Below are 19,459 nucleotides of genomic sequence, written 5' to 3'. Positions count from 1 at the left end.
TTCTCTGTACAAGGTAAAACTCAGACTGGGGCCCCTCTCCTGCTACTGCATGCTTAGAATTAAGGCTAAGAATTTATTTGAAGATGAATTGGTCATCATGTGCTTGAATCTTTCTGTTTCCTATCCATCTCTGAACTCCTTAGCTATTCAGATTCCTTTCCTTGTTATAAAAGCTAAGAGCTTATTGATAGTGGCATCTATGCTTGTCAACTCAGGAATACTGGAATATCATTCTGCTTCCCCTCAAAGCAGTAGGATCAGTGCCCAGGTTTGATCTGTGTTTGCTAAATGCATTCAGAAGCTAGCTTCTCCTAAGACAATGTTTAATAATAGTTGGCCAGCCCCCTTCCCAGCTCCTTCTTTCTTTCCCATGACTGCAGTCTGATTTGAGTTTTGCCACAAAACACACACAGTGAGATCTAAGAGCTCATCCAGGAATTTGCTGTCGAATGCCTTTACATCACAAACAGTTGGAAAAATCCTTAACAGTAGCAACTTATTTTCTTTTTGGTTCTTATGCTATTGGTGCTATGAATTGACACCATTTTCACCTTACTTTTTGATGTTGGACTTGCTCATCCCTGAGACCTATTTAACTTTCAATGTTAGAATTGTTTTGACATTCTTGTCTTTTCTGCCTGAGGCCTGAATTCATGGAATCTGTAATTTCCCAAATACTTCTCTCTTGGTGTTTTTCATAACTGACACAGACCTGCACAAATTTATCCTTTTAAACATGATATTCTCTTTATTAAGCTTGTCATCCATTCATGGTAGAATGTAACTCTCTTCTAGGATACCTACTTGGAGGGCATGTAGTACGTCTTTTCCATGGTCATGATGAGTGTTTGACGATACCATCTACCGATCAGAATGACGCCCAGCACAGGTAAGCTGATAGCTTCCCCCTTCTCCTACCTGTCTCCAGTCTCAGATGACTCACACTGAAGAGCTTGCATGTGGATGTGGCCACAAATGAATTCTGTAACTGGTGGTCAATAGCAAACCCCACAATCGCCATCAGCTGCCCTGTCATGTTTTTCTGAATCTCATCGATGGTCTAAAATCTCTTCCCTTTCAAGATGATTAGTTTTGGGAAGAGCCAGAAGTCACAGGGTGCCAAATCTGGGCTATAGGGTGGCGGAGTCACCTGGGTGATTTGATGTTTCTCCAAAAAACTCTGCACAAGATGGGATGCACAAGTGGGCGTGTTGTTGTGATGGAGCTGCCAATCACCAGTTGCCCATAGCTGCAGGCTTCTGAATCATCCAAATAGTTTCTGCAGAGGAATGTTCAAGCTTAACACAAAATCTGATGCAGATAAATTGGTCTACTTGCTCAGTCATTTTGAATGCAATGACCACATGGTACACATGTTTACTCAATGGCATCTACCATCCCCACTGACTAGTACAGTGAAGTCATCATTGTTCACACATGTGCATTCCAGTCCACTCTCCTTGACTGCCAGGTTACATCAATGTTGTGCAAACCATTTTCATTATATTAACAAAGGCTGGACTTTTTATAGACAGACCTCATATATACATGAACTGCTTCTTTGGCAAGCAGATCTGTAATGCTTCCCAACCCCTTTATCTTCTTTGGTTGCTCCTATCTCTAAGGAGTTCCTGGTAGCATTAATTGTAGCCTGAATCACCCCCTTCAGTAATAGAAATCAAGCTAATGACTCTAATGGGTCTGTGAACTTACATAAATTATCCACCAGACTCTTTACTAGCAGATCATCACTATTATTCCCCTTTCATGAGCTAAGTAATTAAGGTGGAGTTTGGTGATTTCTTTTTGCTTAATACCAAACAGGATTGAAGGAACCAAGTGTCACTGTCCAGCTGGAGCTGGATTTAGCAGAGGATGGTGCCAAGGGCTACATTTAGAGGGTGCTGTTGACAGTGGTACTTTTTCTTCTCCTCTAGTTGACCCATCAATGAATGTTTTTCAGAAATTTAAAACCAAAGATGGAAGATATCAATACAGGTCTTAAATTCATACTGAGGGGTACTTTAGACTGAATTTGGAACAGCACTGTGTCCGATATCCTGACAATAAAACATTCTTTATTTTTGCATCATGCCTAAGGGAACCTTGTCAAATGTCTCTTTTACTTTATTAGAAACATGGGGCCACATCCACACAACTTAGAAGTCATCTAGGGCAGGTTCCTACCCCAAGGACACACACTGAGTGATCTTAGATGGGAGCCTAGAAGCCAGAGCTGTAGACTGCCCATCCAGGGCTCATTCCTTATTCAATGTACACAAGAACTCCCAGGAGCAATGAGCTGGAACATACTATTGTATACCTTAGAAACCATCCATTGGCAATATGTATTCCTTCTTGTTCTGAGTCTCTTCCTGCTTGTTCTGTCCTCTCAATATCCCTTCATGGGAACCAGATGTGCCATGGGAACCAGAGCAGAGTCTAGGACAGATGAAGCACAGACCTATGGCAAATGCCTGATCAATTCACTCACCACCTCCCTGGCACTAGTCCAATGGTGAGGCACTCTTGGTTTCCCTTAGAATTGAGGATTCCATGTTCTACATAATATCCTGTGGTCCTATTCACTTGTAATTTTCATTCCCTTTTCTTTATCAGTGAGTTATGCAATTGCCCATGTATCATCTCTCTTATTATTTTATTCGGCTGTATCAGGGGAAAGTTTGCAGGTGGATAAAGAACTGAAGTTTTGTGGGTGAGTTTTCCAGAGTTACACCTAAAATGGAATCCATCAGAACTCACTAGTTCTTCTCAATCCTGTTCTTCTTTTAAGGATAGGAATGTGGGGAAAATGAAACACTAATCCCATACATGGCTTCCCCCACCACCACCACCACCACCACACACCTGTCATTAAATATAGAGCCATATTAGGAGCAGCCTGTGCAGAAAAGTCACTGCTTAGAGAGCTGTACCATTTGGTGGGCACTTTAGTCGGGTGGTTCAACAAGATCCTGACTAAAAAGAAAGGCTGCACAGGTATTTGAAAGGAAATGCTGGGGAGGGTGAAACAGATAGAAAGGTCCCAAATGGGCACCTGAAGCAGGCACGTGTGCCATCACTGAGGTGAGAGTGAAGGTGGCCTTCCCTGGGCTGAGGATTCCTCGGGATCTAAATTGTATTTTTTTAAAGAAAGTCACAGGTAAAAATGAGAATGCTTAAATTCATTCCTCAGTAAGGAAGTGTGAAGGGGTTGAGACTGGGGTGAGTGAGTAACTCTTTCTTATACTGGAACCTGAATTTTTGTGTCAGCTGGTCTCTTAATGAAAGCAGGATGCCTTGGCATTATTTGCTGTCTAGGTAAGGTGAGTGGCAAGCCTCATGGCTATCCTATGTCAACAGGTAAATTCTCAGAATGGGCCAGGATGGCCAGGAATACTGGAATCTGGGACAGCACAAAGGAATAGGGAATAGAGAACACACTAAAAAAAATTAACCCATATAAGTGATTCCACTTAATAGGGTTGACTTTCAGGTGAAAGTAATTTCTCTTCCCTCTAAAGCCTGAGAGCGGTGAGGCTAGATGGAGAGACTGACCGTCCCAGGGTACAAACCCAAAATCAATCTAGCTTTCTGAGCTCTGATCCTTGTCTGTGCCTCTGGCTTGTCAAGCACTCTGGAGTAAGTCACTTAAGCTATTGAAGTCAAGGCTAAGCTGTCAGCCAAGCTTTCAAAGGCACCTCAGCTCACCACCCACTCTACTCCTCTCCTTGAGTTAATTGTTTTAGAGAATGGGAACAGGTTGTTTCAACTTCTGTAACCTTGACAGAATAAATGGAACAAGCTTCCAGCATTGCCTAGGTGGATAGGACTAACCTTCCAGAATTCTTCAGATGTCAGAGGGAGAGGGTTCTCTAAGTGTGCAACCTAGGGTGAGCTGCTCCACCCTCTCCTCCTTACAGATCCCTCCAGCCCTCAGTGAGGAGAGAGAAGCATTAGTGAAAACCTCAGCACATTTTCTTGTGTGGCTAGGAGGCTAGTGCAGTATTATTACCATTCTAGGCCTGGTACACAGACACCTGGGGTTTCAGAGCAATAAAGCAATGTAAGATTTCTTTCCTAATATTTAGTACATAGTTGCTGATAATGTGTATGTTTGACAAAGATTTAGAATGCCTTCAGCCATCCTACCACCCAGAAGTAACCACTGTTAATATAATTTTTCATTGTATTTCTATACCATTAACTGCATTTTTGTATGCATGTTTATAAACATCTGTGTTTAAACAGAATTTGGATTAGTTCACAATACATAATATTTTGTGTATCTGGAAGCATCTTTGGGCACATTGATTACAACAAAACACATTAAACCCTCACAGCCATTCTGTGATTTAAGTCCCCTAACTAGACCTTCCCAATGAGAAAACTGATGCATGGAGTCGAAAGGACTTGATTAAGGTCATGCAGCTAACATATTCAAACCTAGGTCTGCCTGACTACCAGGCCCCATATTTTAACTGTCTCATGATTATACAACTATTTTAGGGTAAAAATAATTAGACATTTCCTCTTCACCCCTATTGATTACCTATTGTCTCAAAAACCTAGATCAAGTTTTACAGGGACTTGAGTGATTCAATTTTGATGTACTACATACAAATCCTCTATGGTGAATTTAAATGCATCTAAATGATCAGTCTTAACCTAAGATCATGAGATTCTCAAAAAGTGTCTGGGTTTAATATACCAGGTAAGCCAGAGACAACTAGAATAGTTAATTTAATTCCTCATAATCTGTCATTTAGGTAGGTCAACTCCAATTATATAGATTAAAAGCAGGCTTTGCTAATCATCAGATAGGCATCAGGCAAGCCCACATTGAGGGGCATTTTCCAGAATACCTGACCAGCACTCCTCAAAACTGCCAAAGTCATGGAAAACAAGAAAAGACAAAGAAGTTATAACACATCAGAGGAAACAGGCAACGTGACAGCTAAATACATTGTGGTGTCTTGGATTGCATCCTGGAACAGGAAAAAAATAATGGAGAAACTGGTGAAATCCTGATGAAGTCTTGAGTTTAGCTGGTAATGATGTACCAATGGTAGTTCCTTAGCTCTGACATGGTACCACTGTCATGTCAGATGATACCGTTAGGGGGAAGCAAGTGAGACTATACACAAACCCTCTGTACTGTTTTTACAACTTTTTTGTAAATCTAAAATTATTCCAAAATAAACATTTTATTAAACACATTAAAAGCTTATCTTATTTCAGGAAAGGAGACAAGAGCAAAGTAATAAAATCATGAACACTGTAGTCACTGAGCATAAAGTTTTGTTCTGAGCATCCTAGAACAGTAGAAATGAATTCACACTGTACTATGTATATGTTTTTAAAGTGCAAATGCATTTTAAAAGTTGTAAAACATCAAGGCACTTAACCTGAAAAACTGGAGCATTTGGTATTTAGTCTGATCATGTGACTGGCTGTTTTGACTCCTGATGTGGAAATGGAGATCCTTTTCATTGTACACCTGATAGATGGTTTGTGAGTGGCCATGATACGTATATGACAAGCAATTCCCTCATCGTTAGCACTTTTTCTCCTCATAACAGAGACTGACAAAGTGTGCCTTTCTGACTCCTTTTTTCAAGCTACTTTATTTTTTTTTTATTAAATGTATTGAGGGGACTCTTCTGCACTGTTGGTGGGAATGCAGATGGGTGCAGCCACTGTGGAAAACAGTATGGAATTTCCTAAAAAAATTAAATACAGAACTGCCTTTTGACCCAGTGATCCCACTGGGAATATATCCTATGAACACAGAAACAACAGTTTGAAAGAATGTACGCCCTCCCTTTGACTCTTGTTTTGCTGACTTAGAAAAGCAATGTGGGAACCTCCGCAGGGAGCTATCCCCCGTCCGGTGCTGATCAGTGTCAGGAACTAATCTCCAACTCTGCTCACAGGAGAATATTCTATGAAGCTGGGGGAGCTGGGACACGAGCCAGATCTCTGTGGAGAGTGGAACCCCTTCGGATTAGGTAATGGAGGGTCAGGGTGGTGCTCTCCTCAAGATTGCTTCCTTTTCTGGTACAGTCCTTTCTCTTAATTTCTGGGAGGAGAAATTAAATACTACTTCATTTCTTCCATATCACCCAGCAAACCCTCAAAAGTTCTTGGCCCACAGCTAAATCTGAAGTTTCTGTAACTTTGTTTTTAAAGAAGAAGAACAATGACAACAACAACAACAACAACACACAGACACAAACCATCACAATTTCCAAGACCTCTGTTTTGATTATAAAGCCAGGCAGCTCCCCTGCCCTTGCAGCATCTGCGTCACAAAAGGCAAGCTCAGTCATGACCACTGGAAGTCAACAGCACTCTTCTTCCATTTGTTTTCTTAAACAGATTCTCTAGAATCCACATTAGGTCTCCTTCTTCTCAGTAGCTCTGTTGGCCCCAGTGGAAAGTTATCTCTAAGTGACATAGTGGTGGGCATGATGACATGAGGTAGAGAAGACAAGAACATCATTGAAAACATAGCTGTGAAAAAACGGCATTTACCAGAACTTGTTAGAAACAGTGCTGCATCTGGATGGAAGTAACAGGAGGCTGAGACTCTGGAGCTATATGCTTGAGCAAAAACATATGGTCTCTAAACATCAGACCACTAAAGGGGATCCAGTTAAGTTTGCTGACAGGGACTGCAAGTGAGGCTAGAGCTAAACTGTTTGGGATAAGAGAGGGGGTCAACTATGGCCATCTTGGTTTTCCCTCTCTAACTTTCTCTCTGACTGTCTGCTCATTCTTCCCCTGAACACATGTTCAAAGTAACAGTCTCTCTCATGAAGGACTCTCAAAATAACCCATTAGCAATCAGAAGAAGGCATTACAACTTCTCTTATACATACACATACACACATTCAACTTTTTACTGAGAGCTCTGGAGACGGCTGGTTTAAGGAAAAGTGGTTTTAAGGAGCACCTGCTTGTTATCTGGCTCAGGGCTTTACATTCTCTTTCCAGCCCTGTTAAGATTTATACTGTTTCTCAGGATATCAGCCCGTGATTCTTACATAAAGAACTTGTATAAAAAGTCAAAACAAGTATGTATATAGACTTCTAATAATGGTTGTTTATTTCCCCAGCATTTAAAGCATGAAGAATTTAAGCCTTTAACAATGTACTTTGGATTTGCTGGTGTTCCAAAGAGTTGGATAAAAAGAAAAGTTTTTTAAAATTTGGTGCATGTATCTCTTAAATGTTTCATTCTAACTTAAAAGATAAATGTATAAATTATTCAGTGGATAATTTCTCCCTGACACTTACTGTAACTTTCGTTGAATGCCAAGCTTTTGATGTAGGACCATAAAAAACTTGGTATTTGACATGGGATCTTTCTTATCGTATTGCAAATATCTCAACCTGTTTTACTTTTCACCCATAGAATGTATTGCCTTTTAATATACCACAATATTAATTTATTTATTAGGCTTATTTATTATCTCCCTCTCTCTGACAAGTGTAAGCTGCACAAACATTTTTGCTCTGTCTCTTGAAGATTAGATTTTTGTGGTGGAAAGGTGTTTGAGTTCAGGTGGCACATTTGGAAAGGCTTTGCTTTCCCAGAAACAAGTTTCCCTTAAAAAGGCAACCTTCCCATTCTTTTTTCTGTTTTTGTTTTTGCATTAAGATACTTCAGTCGAGTGAAGGAAAAATGGGAAGTTTGGACCTTCCAGTGAAAGTAGACTGTTGCCCTGCCCCCAGGATCATGTTTCTTATTGGTGTTCTGAAGGGCAATCACAAGAGAGCACCATGCTTAATTTTAGGCAGACAGGAAATCCTAGAGCAAACCAGAGGGTTGGTGCTTGGTCCCTTAGAGGATGAACTGTGAACACATTGTTAGTCTGCTAGCGTGTGTATGGAAGCACAGAATAGATATTGAAAAGTACTTATTTTTGTGTAAGTGTAATTTCTCATATGTCTCATCTGCCCAGCTGGAGTGGCAGTAACATCAGATGGGGCCAGGCTTTCCGACTGCGGCATCTCACCACAGGCCACTACCTGGCCTTGACAGAGGACCAAGGCCTAATACTGCAAGACCGGGGAAAGTCAGACACCAAGGCTACAGCCTTCTCCTTCAGGGCATCAAAGGTAAGGTCTGATGAAGTGGACTTTGACCTTGTTCTTAAAGCAAAAACTCTGAAATCCTCAGGTAGACCTATGACTGAGAGGAAAGTAGGCTGAAAGAAGATGCAACTGGAAGTTAAACCTATGATACTCACTTCCTCCTGGTATCTCTTGAAGTGAGTTCATACAGGAATGTGTACCTTAGATGAAAGTTTACATCTTAGGAGAGAGAGATTTTAAAGGAGAGTGAAGAACCTGAGAAAACAAAAGGATCACAGAAATGTACATTGTTGCTCAGAGGCCAATGGAAATTATTGATGTTTAGTACTTATTCTAAGAATTTCTAATACTTTTAAGTCACATGCTTCATTCCTATAAAGCAATGGTAACATGGAGGTATAATTTCAGTGGTACCTTTGTTTGAATCAAGGAAATGGTTTCTTTCAGAAAGATTTAGAGAAGGCATATTTCTGGACATGACATCTTCTCACCATTTTTTCTGTTATACAGAGTTACTAGTACCTTCCTCATCCTTTTCCCAGGTCATCTCTTCTCTCCAGATCTCTTAGCTCTTACCTGTTTGTCCCCCACCTCATTAAGAGTAGATCTTGTGTTTGTAAGATTAACCCCAAATGTGCAGCTTTGTCATTTGATATGTATTTAGACAACTGTTTAACCTCTCTCTTCAGTATTCAGCCAGGTTTTGACTCCTCACAACTCAGAGCTGCATCTCATTGGATGGTCAGAATTGCAGGCTAAGCTAGCTTTTTTATTGTTTATGCTATTACAGTTGTCCCAATTTCCCACCCCGCTTCATCCCCCTCCAGCCTGTCCTCTCCGGACTTCCATAGTCATTCTGCACACCATTGTCTATGTCCATGGGTCCTTTGATATATTCTTTGATTAATCCCTTCACCTTCTTTCAAATGGTCCCTGCATCTCCCTCCTCCCTTCTTACAGCTATCAATCTATTCCACAGTTCCATGCCTCTGGCTCTATTCTGCTCATTACTTTATTACGTTCATTAAATTCCTCTTATAAGTGAGATTATAGGTTATTTGTCTTTCACTGACTGGCTTATTTCACTTAGCATAATAGTCTCCAGTTCCATCCATGCTGTCATGAAAGATAGGAGTTCCTTTTTTTTTCTGTTGTGTAGTATTTCACAAATGTATAGATTTTTTAAATCTACTCATATATTTTTGGGCATCTTAGACTGTTTCTAAATCTTGGCTATTGTAAATAATGCTCCTCTGAACATAGAGGTACATAAGTTCTTTTCAATTGGTATTTCGGGATTCTTAGAATATATTCCCAGCAGTGTAATTTCTGAGTCAAAAGGCAGTTTCATTTTTAATTTTTTGAGGAAATTTCATACTATTTTCTACAGTGGCTGCACCAGTCTGCAATTCCACCAACAGTGCACTAGGGTTCCCTTTTTTCCACATCCTCACCAGCACTTGTTGTGTGTTGATTTATTAATGATCACCATTCTGACAGGTGTGAGGTCATATCTCATTGCAGTTTTAACTTGCATCTCTCTGATGGCTAGTGATGTTGAGCATCTTTTCATATGTCTGTAGCCCTCTATATACCCTCCTTGGAGAAGTGTCTATTCAGGTCCTTTGCCCATTTTAAATTGGATTGCTTGTCTTCCTGCTATTGAGTCATATGAGTCCTTTATATATTTTGGAGATTAGACCCTTGTCCAATATATCACTGGCAAATATGTTCTCCCATATGGTTGGTTCTCTTTTCATTTTGATATTGGTTTCTTTAGCTGTGCAGAAGCTTTTTAATTTGATGTAGTCCCATTTGTTTGTTTCTTCCTTTATTTCCCTTGCCCTAGAGAGACATATGGGCAAAAATATTGCTATGTGGGATGTCTGAAATTTTACTGCCTATGTTTTCCACTAGGATTTTTGTGGTACCACGACTTATACCACCCTTAACGTGCCCAATCTCATCTGAGCTAACTTCTTTTTTTTTTTTTTAAAGTGATGTCTTTTTTTTTATTATTTATTTTTAGGGAGGGAAGGAAGGGAGTGGGAGAGAGAGAGATCAATGTGTGGTTGCTGGGGGTTATGGCCTGCAACCCAGGAATGTACCCTGGCTGGGAATCGAACCTGGGACACTTTGGTTCCCAGCCCGCGCTCAATCCACTGAGCTACGCCAGCCGGGGTTTTTTTTTTTTTTTTAAGATTTTATTTATTTTTAGAGAGGGAAGGGAGGGAGAGAGAGAGAGAGAGACAGGGAGAGAGGGAGAGAAACATCAATGTGTGGTTGCTGGGGGTTATGGCCTGCAACCCAGGCATGTACCCTGGCTGGGAATCGAACCTAGGACACTTTGGTTCCCAGCCCGCACTCAATCCACTGAGCTACGCCAGCCAGGGCTGAGCTAACTTCTGATGGACAGTTGGATGCCCTGTTGCTTTACAATTTCCCTGGAAAAATCATCCAAGCATAAGAAAGGCTCCACACAGATGTCTTCAGGGTTATCAGGGAGTCTGCTCCTCATAAAAAAACAGCTCAACATCTTGGGGAGCTTCATCTCTGGTTCCATTCTTCATGGCTCTTTTTCCCAAAATAGATTCTGATTCATGTTCTCAACACGATTTCAGTAAAGGTTTGTTGATGGTTCTGTTTGTGTAGGACTCAGCTTGAAGCTGACAGCCCAGATTTCTGTAGGGCACCTCTGCTTCTTAATGAATCAGAGGAGGGTGGTCTTTCAGCAGCTTTTGTGAGCAGTGAGTTCAGACTCCTTTTTACCCCTTTCTATAGTGCTATAGTCTTTTTAGACAGCAAATAGGTTTTCCTCCCCAGAATTGCTCTGTATCAGAGTTAGGCTTTTTCCTTATCATATTTCAAACACTAAAAAATGTCAGCTTCCTGCCCTAAATTCCCCCCAGAGATCACCTTCATTTTCTGTTTCGCTTTCCATGGCTTGTTGGTTCCTGGACTTCATTCTGGTTTTCTGAGCACATCCCTTTCATGCTACTCTCACTTTTTTTTTTTTCAAGATTCCCAGCACAATAAGAATTTTAAAGTCAAATTTATATCTGTGTAATAAAACATTTTGGCCTCCAGGAAGTGGTTTAGGGCAGTGCAAATTGCTATAAGAATCAGTGAAACAAAGAACTAGAAAGATCCTAAGAGCAGAGGCAAAGAAGATCACGTTCTTCCCTCAGAGATAATTTGGACATGGGGTGTCAGGGATGAGAGTGAATAAGAAGGGTGGTGGATGGAAAACAAGAAATGACTCAGCATGGCTGATGCCCAGGTAAATACCTTTCTAAGAATGGCAGCTTGGCTTTTTTCTTGTTTGAACGCTCTACCCCAGTTTCCTTAGCCCACTCTAGAGGTGCGGACAATGAGGCCTTTACCATTTCAGAAAGAGGCTCCTTTTATGACACCAGATGAATCCAGTGGCCTTACAGGAAGCTGGCAAGCTCCTGTTCCAAGGGGACTCTTCCTTTCCACTCCTTTCTTGGCTCAGCCTATGGAGCATGGCTCAGTGCTATGCCTGGGTCTCTGGGGGAGTCCAGAAAAGCTCAGAGCGCTAGAGACAGTCCTCATAATGCTCCCTCCTTTTGGCACCATTTCTGTCCTGTGGGCACACTTTACCCTCAAAAGACTCATTGCCTGCTGTCCCAAGTCCCTCTGTTTCCATACACATGGAGAAGAGCAGCTGATAGCTGAATGTCATTGAGGTGTCATGGGGCTGCCAGTATAGCAGAGCTGGGTGTAAAAAAGTCACCCAGGAGTCACATTGTCCCATGCACTTGGCAGTGTAGTTGTGTTGTATTGAAGCTCCTATCTTAGAGGTTTTAAATAACTCTCAGTGCAGCAGTATTCAGCCTAGCTACCTTCATTCCAATTTGAAAGGAACTGAAATTAAAATGGCCCAGGCTCTGTGCAGGTCAAGATAGGGCTATGTGCCCACCAAAAACTGGGCCTTCCTTGGGACTTGTGGGAGCTGAGCATTTGGTATCTGAACTGTGAAGCTGCACAAAAAGAGAGAATGTGTGGGGAGCACACAGTTCTGCCAGGCACAGTCCAAAGAGCTCTTGGGGAATGGTACTAAAGATGCCTTGATTTCTCTGGGCCTCTAGCTTCCTCTTAAGTAAATGTGTTCTTACATCACATGGTGCAGGCTCTCCTCTGAAAGTGGGCTCTCCAGAGTGCTTCTGCTCACTGGGGAATAGTGATGGTTCCCATAAGAAAGGAACTGTGGCTTTCAAAAGATTTTTAATTTATTTATTTTTAGAGAGAGGCGAAGGGAGAGAGAAAGAGAGGGAGAGAAGCATCAATGTGTGGTTGCCTCTTACATGCCCCTTACAGGTTCCCTACTGGGAACCTGACCTACAACCCAGGCATGTGCCTTGACTTAGAATTAAGCTGGTGACCATTTGGTTCACAGGCCAGCACTCAACCCACCGAACCACACTAGCCAAGACGTGGCTCTATTTTTCAATGATGTGAGGGCATTGAGCCATCTTGCCAATTCTTGCCTGTTCCAGGTGTTACATGATAGAGCAGACAGCAAACAATGAGATAGTGCTTCAGGTTCTGGGTGGTGGCACAGGGGTTGGGGGCACTCCATGGACAGGCAGAGAGGAAGAGATAATAGTGTGCATTCTTGCCTTTGTTAATGGGGTAGGGTGGGGTATTTTTCTGATCCTCTCTGTATGCTGGAAAATCTAGAAGGCAGAAAAGAGACTACTAGGGGAGCACTGTTTGGGCTCGTGTATTCAGGGAGGACTCTAGGTTAGCTGGGCTGGGAGTCATTTGGCAACGATGGGCTTCCCACTCCCTGTTGCCTGTCAGGTTGGGTTAGCCTGTGACAGCTATGACTACTAAATCAGGGACCTTGGAACGGCTGCAAGTGTGTGTTAACATCCTTAGCAAGCTGCCTGTACAAGGAAGATGACAGGTGCCCCTGTGAATCTTGAACAGGGGGGTGACTGAACCTCAACGGAAAGGCCAAGCAGCTGCTACAGTCATTGGCGTGGTCTGACTCAGATGGAATGGAACTGAGGTCTTTGAGCAAGCTGTGTGAAACAGTGTAAGAATAATCAGTAAGGTGTGATTCTGGTCAAAGTGATTTCCCCTGTCCATCAGCAGGATGATCCAAATCAGACCAGAGGTCTGGGATGCATTAGTGCCTCCAAACAGCAGCATCACACATTATTCCTGTAATCTGGAAGGGGTGCAGTAGAAGACAGAGCATGGTCTCCAGGTCACCTAGATCTGGCCTTGACCTTCATCTACTCTGTGTGAGACCTTGATCTTCATTGAGTTCACCTCATTATAGTCTGTCATAAACATTAAGATCTGACCCTTGCTTGCCTTTCCATCATATCTATTGCCACTCTCACATTGTCTTGAGTTCTAGCATACTAAATATTGGCAGTCTTCAAACATGCTGTTTTTTTCTCACCACTCAACCTATACCGAAAATGCCTTTTACCTCTCCATACACCTTCATTAGGGAACTCACCCTTCCATGAGTGTCAAGTGCCTCATACAGGGGGAAAGCTCTTCCATTGTTCTTCAGTAGGCCCTGTTCATGGTTCTGCTACAGCCATCACCAGCTCACCCAGGAGCCCTGGACGGCAAGGACCATGCTTGCCTTTCCCTTCATTCGAACCTCAGCACCCAGCACAGAGTGTAACATGTAGTATGTTTGAAAATTGCTTGCTGAAGGGATACACACATGTGATTACATATTAAAATGCAGAGTGAAATCCATTTTACTTTAATCCTTGTCATCTTCATGGAAGTATTCTGTCATCATGGTGTAATTATTTTGGGGTCACAACACTCTTCCTGTAAACATTCAAGGAGAGAGATTTATTATTTTGAACATCTAAGTCACATTTCTATGAATTTGATTTCACATCATCTTCCCATGGTCTTGACATTGCAAGGCCATTCCCCAAGGATTGTCAGATAATGTGATTTGCTATTTACTCTGGCATGGCAATACTGTCTATTAGATGTCATGTCTCAGCATCAGCTTACAGCACTGAATTCATTTTAGAGAAGGGTAAATTAATATTCAAGCAAGTCTTATGACATCTAGCCATTTATTTTATAGCTATACTTAAAGATTCTGCCACAGGTCTTGAATAAATGATTGAGATAGAATCTCAAATTTTGCCTGTTTTATTGCATAAGGGCATACAGCTGTAACTGTTCCCCATTAAAGGAAATTTCTCCTCAGTGTATAAAAACATGAAATTCTACTTAGTCAACATTTATCAAATATCTACTATGTACTAAGCACTGTGTTCTTGGCCAAATGTGACTCCCCTCCCTGCCTTTTGAAAACTGCCCACCACTCTCTGCTGGGGGTGCAAAGCATCCCTGCAGACTGGATCCTCGTGAGCCCTTTACCTCAGTGGCCCACAGCCAGATGGCAGCCAGGCTCATGGTGATCCCTCTCAGACAAGATTGTGCTGAAGTAGTACCCTTTGTGCCAGGCTCCTGGCACACTCCATTTCCTCACCAGGTTATTAGTGGAAGAAAGCCAGGGTATGGAACAAAGGAGGGAGCGGGGAGGAGAAAATTTACCTTAGGATTCAAACATCTACAGACTGTACCATTTCCTGAAGTTTTAGTTTAAATAAACAAAGAATTTTTAAAGCTTGAATTGGTGCTTTCCCAAGTTGTTATTGCTTAAAGTGGACCAAATAAGCAGTCAAGGAAAACCATGGGCTTTAAAGTAGGAGAAACCTGGGTTTGAATTTTCACTCTGCCATTTGCTGCTCAGCAGTAATGCCCTTTCTTGTTAAAAAAAAATGGGGGTGAAGAGCTATGTCCAGAAGTATTGTTGTGAGAATTTGAGGAGACTGGGAAAATGATCTGGGAGTTGTTTTCCTTGTCCTAAAGGTGATAGTAGGGATTAATTGACAAGGATGGAGGAAAGAGCCCAATATGGTACCTTCCACTCAGGTGGTGCACCTTGCCTAATGAGGCAGACAAAGCCACCCCCTTGCATGCTGTAAATGGTGGTGGCCCTTCCTTGTCAGCTCCCAGCAGAGGCTTTGCAGCCAGCCAGGCTTCAGCAGTTTCCTTTTAAGGCCATTTTAAGACTTCATATTCAGGGTCAGAAATTCAGAAGGGGACTGTATTGGTGGGGAAATGAACCCAAAGGTGATTTCTCAGGTTCCTGCAGAGACACCTAGGAAGGAGTGAGCTAACCAGGACTTTCTCAATGGCTTACTCCAGCATCCACAAATGGGGCCCACCTTCCCATATCTACCTTTCTTCTGAAACATGCTTACGGTCTGTTAGAAAAGAGCTTTGCTATCCTTTTTGGACACAGATGGTTTAATTGTGTCAAATAACAACAAATTTAACTCTGATTAATAAACATGAATTAGGATTGATTAGGATTGATTAAACAAGATTAGGATCTTGCTCTGTTCAAGATATCACATTATATGCTAATGCCATAGCTGACAACTTGCTTGTCTATAGCCTTGTTTCTTTTTAATCCATCATTCACCCTGCTGCTGGAACAATTATTCTAAGATGCAATGTTTGTGTTATCCCCCTGCTGAAAATTTCCAGTAGATTTTATTACCCACACTGGCTTTTCCAAAGAGGTGTTCCAAACAATAATTCTATGAAGAGAAAATTTAATGCTGTGCTCAACAGAACTCAACAGGTTATTTTGGTTTTTCTGTTGTTGCTTGCTTTTTACTGTAGACCCATAGACTCCATATTATATTATCCTAATGTTCCCTTTGACTTCATAAAAGAAGATACCTCACTTGTCCAAGTCCTTTTTTCCTACAGAGAGTTTGTCAACATTGAAAAACATGAACCTGTAGGATAAAGTTAAGTCCTGTTCAGGTCCCTTTCAGGGCTTCCACACTCTCCTCCCCTCGCTATGTGACTCTCCATCTCCTAGAATGTCACCCCCTTCCACATTCCCCTCCTTTCCTCACTCTCCTGGCTGAGCTCACATCAAGTGTCAATCTTGAATAGAATCATCCCTAACTGCCCAGACAGTGTGAGTTGCTCTTTCTTCCAAACTCCTATTTTTCCTTGAATATAAACCACATCACCTTATTGTCATTGGGAATTTTTATGTACAACTCCTAAAGTTTAAACAAACCCAGGACCAACCTGGCCAGGTGGTTGGTTGGAGCATCATCCCATATACCATATCTAGGCTGGGAGTTCAATCTGGTTGGGGCATGTATGAAAGGAAACAAATCAATGTTTTTCTTTCTCTCCCCTTCCCACTTATCTCTCTCTAAAATTCAATAAACATATATTTGGGTGAGGATCTTTTTAAAAAGCCAGAGTCATCTTCCATAAAGTAATAGCATAGATTTTCAACTTCTTTATCATAGCCTTCAAACAACTAAGACATTAACACAATTGATATGTAACTATGATAATAGTAACCATTACAAAATTATGTTCAACTGACAAGTGGGCTTGGATGTATAACTAATTTAGGATTATGGTTCATTACTTATGAGAAAATGCTCAAACTCTGCAATTCTTGGTTTTATCATTAATAAAGTAGAAGAAATAAAAACAGTAGGGCCATTGAAAGGTTTAGAGAGTGTTCTTAAAGTGTCATGCACAACACATATATCATTTTGTGGGTCCTTAGTAAATTCACATGATGATGTCATTGTGAGGGATTTAGCAAAAAAAGTCACTCAAAGTAGGCACTAGACACTCATTCCAGTTCCCTTCCTTGTCCTAAAAAGCTTAAATCAATCTGGAGAGCAGCAGTTTAATCACCTTGAACCAAGTATTTACATGATAATCATGATGTGGTCACCAGCATTTCCTTAGTAAGCTCTCAGTGAAAATAGGGATAATGGTTACAATTACCTTTCCACACATATTAGGACAAATAACCTGTTCCTCTTGGAATCAGCTTATTATCTAACAAGGAAAGGTTATGCAGATAAACAGACAAATTGATGCCCACAGACCAAGAAAACAAAAACAAATTATTTGCAACCTATTTTAAGGAGAGTATTATGTGGAATACAAAGACAAGCAAATCCCAGTCTTGCTCTTGGAGAGTTTTCAGCCCAGCAGGGGACAAGAAGTGGACCAGCACAGGGCTCATATTGCAGAAGATGGTGAAGAGCCTTGAAGGAGGTGAAGCCAAGTTTGATAAGATCAGAGAAAATCCAGAGGGGACCTGGGAAAGGCTTGATGGATAAGATGTAAATGTGCAAAGATGAGGTGGGACAGTTCCAAGAAGAAAGTATCATGTCAGTAAACACCCAGAGGAAGGGACACTTGATATATCAAAACAATATAGTCCAATTTGAGTAAAGCATATGGTATATACGAAGTTAGAAATGAGAACTGTGTTCTGTGGGAACTTGAGAGTTATGGAAAGGGGGTGATTGGATTAGCTCTATTCTTTGGGAAGGTTCCATTTCCAGGAGTAGGGTGGGTATGTTCTGGGGCCATATTTAAGTGGAAATGGAGAAGGGAGCATTGGTTCATGCTCAAGTCAGAGGGAAATCACCAACCTGCCGTCAACCAAGCCAGGCTTGTCTCTATTGTGGACCTCTCTCACTTCCTTAACTACATATCATCATTGTTGCTTAGGTTTGGGTTAAGTTGGCTTTAGTGCTAGTTTGTCTCTATGTTTTAGATTTTGTTGTTGATGCTCCTATTTTAAATTAGAAGCAGCCATTGTAGTGACTGTCATAGAATTTTGAGAGGTGATGCTATTTTATAACAGTGAAGACACAGAGAGACACTCCATTCTATAAACAAAATTATGTGGGGGAGCTTTGTCCACAGAGGCCCCCATCTGCCACGGATGAGAATAAGTCTACCAAGACATGATCTGCTGGGGGAGGAAAGGTGGCCGATCTCACAGGAGAAGGACCAAGAGCCTTTTCCTAAACGGCTTTTATTGGGTTCCTTTACACAGAAATTCAGGTAAAGCTCATTACTCATTGCCAGGAAGTAAGGATCAAATAACAAGGAACTTTGAGGGCCTATTTTGAGTCAGGGTCAGATAGCTAAAGAGCTGTAAAAAAACTTTAATGAACAAGCTTACTTCTTCGTTGGACCCTTATCATTTAATTGAGAGCATTCTAAATAAAGCAGGTTTCACAGAATTTTACATATTTTTTTTAGGCCTGATCACCCCAGGAACCCGCCCTTTCCAGCACAGGGCTGTACCACCCTCTGTCATTGTTTCAGGCTTAGGTGGAGCAAGGAAAGTGAGGCAGCCAAGAGATTAGGAGATTTTCTCACAGACAATGAGGACTCAGGCTTTTTCAAAGCCAGGGGCAAGGGTCCATCACCCCCTTTTGCCATACCCCTCAAAGTCCTTCCTTGGGGGCCTCCCACATGATCATGCCTGTCTTAGTTCGTTCCCCCCTTGGGGAATCTTACCTGTCATTGGGGTGTGTGCGTACACGTGCCACCCGGGGGGATATATGGATGGGTTTATGTCCTGAACCATGAAGTTCATATCCCCGTATGGTGCATATCCATGAGAGACAAGAATCATGCATACTATACAACTGGCATGCCCCTGCTTCATTAAGTTCATGTCCTGCTACCCTCATCATGCGGAGAGGGAAGGTACATTAAGAGGCTCGTCCGGGACGGAAATGCTCCTGAACCCTGGCCCGCCGCGGCCCAGTTGAGTCCAAGCATACCCCAATAAAAAATCTTACTAAAGGCATGACAGAACAGTTATGCCGCGGCATGGGCTGATTAGTCACTAATCCATCGTGATGTCTTATTTAAGGGGAACGAATGGGCGATTCTAAGGTTGTATGGCCCTGAAGCAAGAACCAGATGCCGTTTACGACCCAAGTTAGAAACCCCCAAGTTAAATGGGCCTGGGACAAGAAGAGGGACACTGATTGGGCGGGTTGCTGGTTTCACGGAGGTAGGTAGATCAAGGGACACCCTTTGACGGTGGATAGACATGTTGACAAGGTTTAACGTAAATTAATGGTGTATGTACGACCAATAAATAGTATGTGCTTGGGTGATTAATCATTATCAATTACCTTCTTCATATCCATATGCTAAATAAGTATAATGTCAGAGTATAAATTAAATATCATTAGTACATTAACCTTATGTACCTGCTTAATATTCATGGGGAATATAATATAATGCACTATTATACATAGATGTCCCTCATTAATATGGGGTAATTAAATATATGCACTAATAACATAGCGCAAGGAGTAGTTTATGCAGAATTTCAGCTTTGGGTGTTGAAGGTAGGGCTTAATGCCTTCTCCTTGAGTCTATGGGGAAGTTTAATTCCCTTCTCTGGTTTACAAGACCAGTATAATTAGTATACTACATGGACTCTTCATTTTAG

At 41.7% G+C, this 19,459-nt stretch overlaps 1 protein-coding gene across 1 annotated transcript in view; it reads left to right on the top strand.

The window, feature by feature from the left end:
- RYR3 (ryanodine receptor 3) overlaps positions 1-19,459 on the top strand; it is a 502,054-nt gene that overhangs the window by 230,695 nt on the left and 251,900 nt on the right. Inside the window, 3 exon segments of the mRNA XM_036031373.1 lie at positions 796-889; positions 5,937-6,011; positions 7,971-8,127. Of these exon segments, the coding sequence (XP_035887266.1) occupies positions 796-889; positions 5,937-6,011; positions 7,971-8,127 (326 nt within the window).

The sequence above is a fragment of the Phyllostomus discolor genome, chromosome 1 (assembly GCF_004126475.2).
Source record: "Phyllostomus discolor isolate MPI-MPIP mPhyDis1 chromosome 1, mPhyDis1.pri.v3, whole genome shotgun sequence".
Classification (NCBI taxonomy): Eukaryota; Metazoa; Chordata; class Mammalia; order Chiroptera; family Phyllostomidae; genus Phyllostomus; species Phyllostomus discolor.
Note: the sequence above shows the minus strand (reverse complement) of the source record. Positions and strands in the feature narration are given on the sequence as shown.